This window comes from Polyodon spathula, chromosome 17 (genome assembly GCF_017654505.1).
Source record: "Polyodon spathula isolate WHYD16114869_AA chromosome 17, ASM1765450v1, whole genome shotgun sequence".
Taxonomy (NCBI): domain Eukaryota; kingdom Metazoa; phylum Chordata; class Actinopteri; order Acipenseriformes; family Polyodontidae; genus Polyodon; species Polyodon spathula.
The window spans coordinates 2,201,499-2,206,704 of NC_054550.1; the positions used below are offsets into that span (position 1 = coordinate 2,201,499).

Sequence of the window (5,206 nt, forward strand, 5' to 3'; positions counted from 1 at the left end):
GAGATTTATTTATTTTGAATTGATAGCGTATAATATTAAGTGCATCGTTAAATAACTGAATTTGTGTGACTTCTCACCGAGCCTTGTTTTTTTCCTACAGAGACTAAATATTTGTAACTCAGAATCCACTTCCAAAGATAAGAATCTTAGATTTACGTATTCTTATCTTGTACTAAATTAGGCCCATGCCGTCTGTTTTTCATCAGCCATCGTGTTATAACCAATGAACTGAGCGACCATCAAACATTATAGGGGGTTGGTCCTAAAGTTTGTTTACACAATAATGGCAGAAGAAGTCAGAAGAGAAACTTAAGACAAGTCTTTTAGATTCTGTCCAAGGTTACGATATCCTGTTTAGCCGTGCTTGTCTTATTATGGTGTTGATGCCGTGTCTATAATTGCACTAATTCTAAGCTTATCGATTGGACTGATACTGGGTGCTTTTAAAAGGCTGGTGAATTGGCTTATATTCTACATCGCTGAAACAGAGTGAGAGAGAGGCGGAGACAGAAGGCTGCGGTTGGTTTATCTCTACTAAGAGCGCGTTGGATTTGGTTTGGCCTGTCTTCATCTTGCTTGACAAGGAGTCTTTAAAACAAAAATGTTACCCGGACTTTGTATCGTCTTTATTATCGATACGTTTCTGTTTGTTCTGGTGGGACACTGCCTTCCTGTGCCCGACTCTGGGCCACACATTATCAATGGATGGGGAAAGCCAGTGAGACTCAGACATCTGTACACAACAAACAGTCGGGGGCTAGTCAGTTACTATTTGCAGATAAATGAAGATGGTAGAGTGGATGGAACCACTTTTCAGAGTTCTTACAGTAAGTAGCTAGTAGCCTACCGGATAGAGCTCGTACTGCCGTTTCAGGATTGGGATCTAACTGGGGTTGATTGCTGACACTTTCAGTTTGTACAAAGTAAATATGGACAGTTTAAATAGATAATAGGGAAGACGATTTGAACGGGGTGGCTGGGTATTGTTAATTCTCATAACTATAATTTGTTTGTAGGCTTTATTAATAGCCTAAATATTGTGTAATTTACAAAACGATCATTTAGGTAAACTCAGAGCATCAACGTTCTTTTCATTTTTGCGTGCATGGATTTGTACAAGACTTTCACAGGCATTATTACTGACAAACTAAAAACACAGTGCAAAAATACAAAGTACAGCTATAACTAAAGGAATAACTGCACTGTTACAGTTTCCTTATTTAAATTGATGTCTGATTAAAGTACAATTAGCTGTAATGTATTTGCTTGTAATGTGTCGGTAATGTGCAATAATCGTTTAACAGTAGCTCAATGAACATACGCGTAACTACCGTTATCCCAAAGTCCAGCAAATGATCTATTTGACTTGGAGATTTGGATAGCTTGTTGTGAACCAAAGAGCATTTAACTTTCATTTTGTCCCTAAATAGACACACATAGTAATCGAATTGCAGTCCAGCAATCGGGTAGTTTTTATTTGTATTTATGTATTAATTTGTCCATTTATTAATTTATTTTTTGTTGGGTTTAGGTTTGTTGGAAATCCGACCCGTCTCTTCTGGATCTGTAGCAATCAAAGGAGTTAAAAGTTACAGATATCTCTGTATGGACAAGCATGGGAAATTACACGGCTCGGTAAGTTAGGCAGAGAAATATCTCGGCTGCAATTCAAATTTTAAGTTGCCCATATGCATTGATGTGTAAAATACGACGTGTTCCCATTCATCCGTGCCTATCCTAATTCAGTGCACTTGTGTGTTGTGGTAGTAACTGCAGTATAATACTTTTAGACGGGGTTTATTTAATCAAAAGCTAGACAGAACAGCGATTTGGCTGACTGTCCAAGGGTTCATTCACCATTCTAATCCCAGCCAAAAATAGCAAGGCTTGTACTCACTCGGCAAACAATAACCCACATGAATAAACAAGCTGGTTCAGTATGTCACAACAGGTACTGCATTTAAATATGTTTAATTCTAAGTACCTGTTTACAGACTTTCTAAGAAACTTGGCAAGATCTGAAATAGAACACTGGGGTCAGTGGTTAAAATGATAAAAAAAAAAAAAAAAAAAAAACAAGCAATACTTAGAGTAAGCATATTTAGAGTAAAAGTCAAAGTATGTGCTGGAAATTCAGCTTGAAAATGGCAGCACTTGCAACATTTAAACAAACAGTAAGAAACCGCAGTTACAACATTTGGCCACAAGTGGCACTGTGTGACATTAAAAAAATACCATGAGAAGTGAAATAAGAAACAAAAAAAACACCAAATATATATATATATATATATAAAACCTAGTGACACTGTGGCATTGTGTGCTATGCAGACACATCATTAGAAGTAAATGAATAAATAAATAAAACAATATTAAAAGTGACTGTATATCAGCCATAATAATGCACATCCCTACAAGATACTGACGAGCTTCTTTCTCTTAAAAGCACACATACACAAAAGAAGATTGCTCCTTCATTGAGCGGATTCTGCCAGGCGGATACAACGTGTACACGTCTGAGCAGCACAAGGATCCTGTGAGTTTGAGCAGCACCAAACAAAGACTGCAATCCAAATGGAAAGGATTGCCTCCCTTGTCTCAGTTCCTGCCTATGGTCAGCACCATTTCTGAGGAGCCGGTAGACTTTGGTTTTGAAGATCTGGACCAGCCCTCTGATTGGAGGTTTGGACTTTCATCTCCCCCAGAGACTGACAGTATGGATCCCTTTGGAATGATATCCAGCATCTATATGCAGAGCCCCAGTTTCCACAAGAAGTAAACAAAGCAATCCTTTTTTTAAAAGGCTCATTGTCTAGCTTTTGATTAAATAAACCGTGCTTGGCTACCCATGGAACCAGGGCACTAAACAGGGCACAGTGGAACCTGCTTTCTAATTGAAACCGAGTGGAAACAGAAGGTTTTATATAAGCACCTATACTGTACTATACTGTGTATGGCTTACCAAGTGCCTCATGGCTTTCTGAAAACCGTTCTGGAAAATGATTTATGAGATGCTGCGTGTGTCTGTGACATAATCATATACCACTCCCCTTCATGTATGTATCGAACAGGAAAACGTATTGTGGAGGAAGCTTTTTGTTCTTCAGAAAACTGAAGGAACCTGTCTTTGTTTACCCTCGTTCAAGCACTTGCTTATCAAAGCAATATTTATAATTCATTAATTTAATTGAAACAACCCTTTGTTGTTGTATTTTGTTATCAACAAATATGAATTTATAGTGTGTAATTGTTTATATATATATATATATATATATATATATATATATATATATATATATATATATATATATATATATATATATATATATATATTATAGTCTCAGTCCATATCTATAAAAAAAACATATAAAACATATTATCATTGTATGATAAATTATGTTAAATATAGTTGGATTATCTACATTTATAATTACTATATGTTAATCTGTGTATCAATTGTAGAGCTAAAATAAAACCTTTGGAGCATGCATGTTTTTCAACAAAAAGTTGGGTGTGTTAAAGTTGTCACAAGAAATCTTATCAGCCAGTAGCCCAAGTCAAAAGTTGGACTTCAGGAAAACAGCAAGCAAGGTCATCACACTGGGTCTAAAAGAAATACAAGAAACCCTTGGAGTCCACTGATGAGCAACGTGACTAATCTCATTGCTAAAAGTTTTGAGTTATGAACACGTGTTGAGGTGACAGAATTTCAGAAAGGAAAAGTTAGAAGGACTTGATTGAAGTTTTTAAAATCTTTAGGGTTTGATAAAGTTAACTCTATTCATTATTTTAAGCACTACCCAGAGACCAGATCTAGAGGACACAGTTGGAAATTGAGTGGACACAGACTAAGGACGGGGGTTAGGTGACACTTTTGGGGTTATCAAGTTTCAGTGTAGATGCTAAATAATTTGGAATCTTCAGGAGCTGACTGGACAAAGTTCTGGGATCAATCAGGTACTGGGAATCAAGTAAATTAATGAGCCTACACAGGGGGATTGGCCTCCTCTAGCTCTAAACTTTTCTTATGTTCTTATAGTCATAAAAATAAAATCGTCAGGACACAGAAAGGCAACATGGAGAGAATGGAACGGAGAGCTCTGTTGAAATCTACAAATGGGCCCTCAAACTGTCCTGACCTGTATTCAGTTGAACTTATCTTGGATAAACCGAATAGAAACGTGGAAGTTAACCCTACAATGACATGTCAATACCTGCAGAAAACTTGGCAGGACTAATGACTCGGAAGACTGGTTGATCAAACACCTTGTGTTTGCCCAGCTGTCATTCAAGCCAAGGTGATGTTTTATCAAAGCAATGTTGTAGTATACAAAAACATTTTGTTAATCATTAAAATTATTTAAACTAGCATTTGTTGCCAATAAACTTGTTATTGTTTTTGCATGCTGTCCAAAATAAGAAAAAGAAAACTGGAGATCCACATGTTGCCCTTTTTAAAGTATTTTCTAAGGTTTTTTTTTTTTATAGATGTAATGTGGGTGCTGTCATTAAACAATATCATCTTTTAATATTTTTCACATCACATAATGATAAACCGCAATCAGAAGTAATTTTACAGTTATTTAAAGGAGATCCCATGCTGACATTAAGACACATGGTATTCCATACGCATGGATATAATAAGAAGTCTGTGGCAGTTGATAAGTTAATGTCTCCAAATACACCCCCCCCCCCCCAGTGGTGCCATTAAACAACTTCCACGATAAATATTTCATATTGGCCGCCACTTGTAGGCAAATCTTGTCCTTAACAGTATTTATTACAGTTGATAATGTCAACTAGAGGACTTATATATATATATATAGATATATATATTTTTTAAAAAAAATTGGGTTAATTGGGAGACTTGATGATCCGTTTAGACTTACACTTGTGATTCCTGAAAACTACTTAGGTAGTAATCTTTCCCTGTATACTTGTTATCCTTTATCTGAAACAACAAAGAAGGGAGTATTTTCAGAGAAGAGAATATTAAAGTGTTCCTGCCAGTAAGCTGCATCCAAGTTCCCTGAAATTGCTCTTAATTTCTTCTGTCGACATAGTTAATAACTTTCACAAGGCGTAACCGAGCAGAGATCAAGGCACTAGAATATAACCTATTAGCCTTTATCTGCCAGTTGCATTACTTTCAGAAATATCCAAAGTGCATTACAGTACAGTCTAGGTGATTTGGATTTCACCACCACAG

At 36.3% G+C, this 5,206-nt stretch overlaps 1 protein-coding gene across 1 annotated transcript; it reads left to right on the forward strand.

Moving 5' to 3' along the window:
* The first annotated feature begins 295 nt into the window (after positions 1 to 295).
* On the forward strand, positions 296 to 3,185 carry fgf19 (fibroblast growth factor 19). The gene is made up of 3 exons (XM_041276851.1): positions 296 to 827; positions 1,532 to 1,635; positions 2,444 to 3,185. Exons 1-3 carry the CDS (start codon positions 602 to 604, stop codon positions 2,774 to 2,776), a joined length of 663 nt encoding a protein of 220 aa, XP_041132785.1. The 5' UTR covers positions 296 to 601; the 3' UTR covers positions 2,777 to 3,185.
* The last annotated feature ends 2,021 nt before the right edge of the window (positions 3,186 to 5,206 follow it).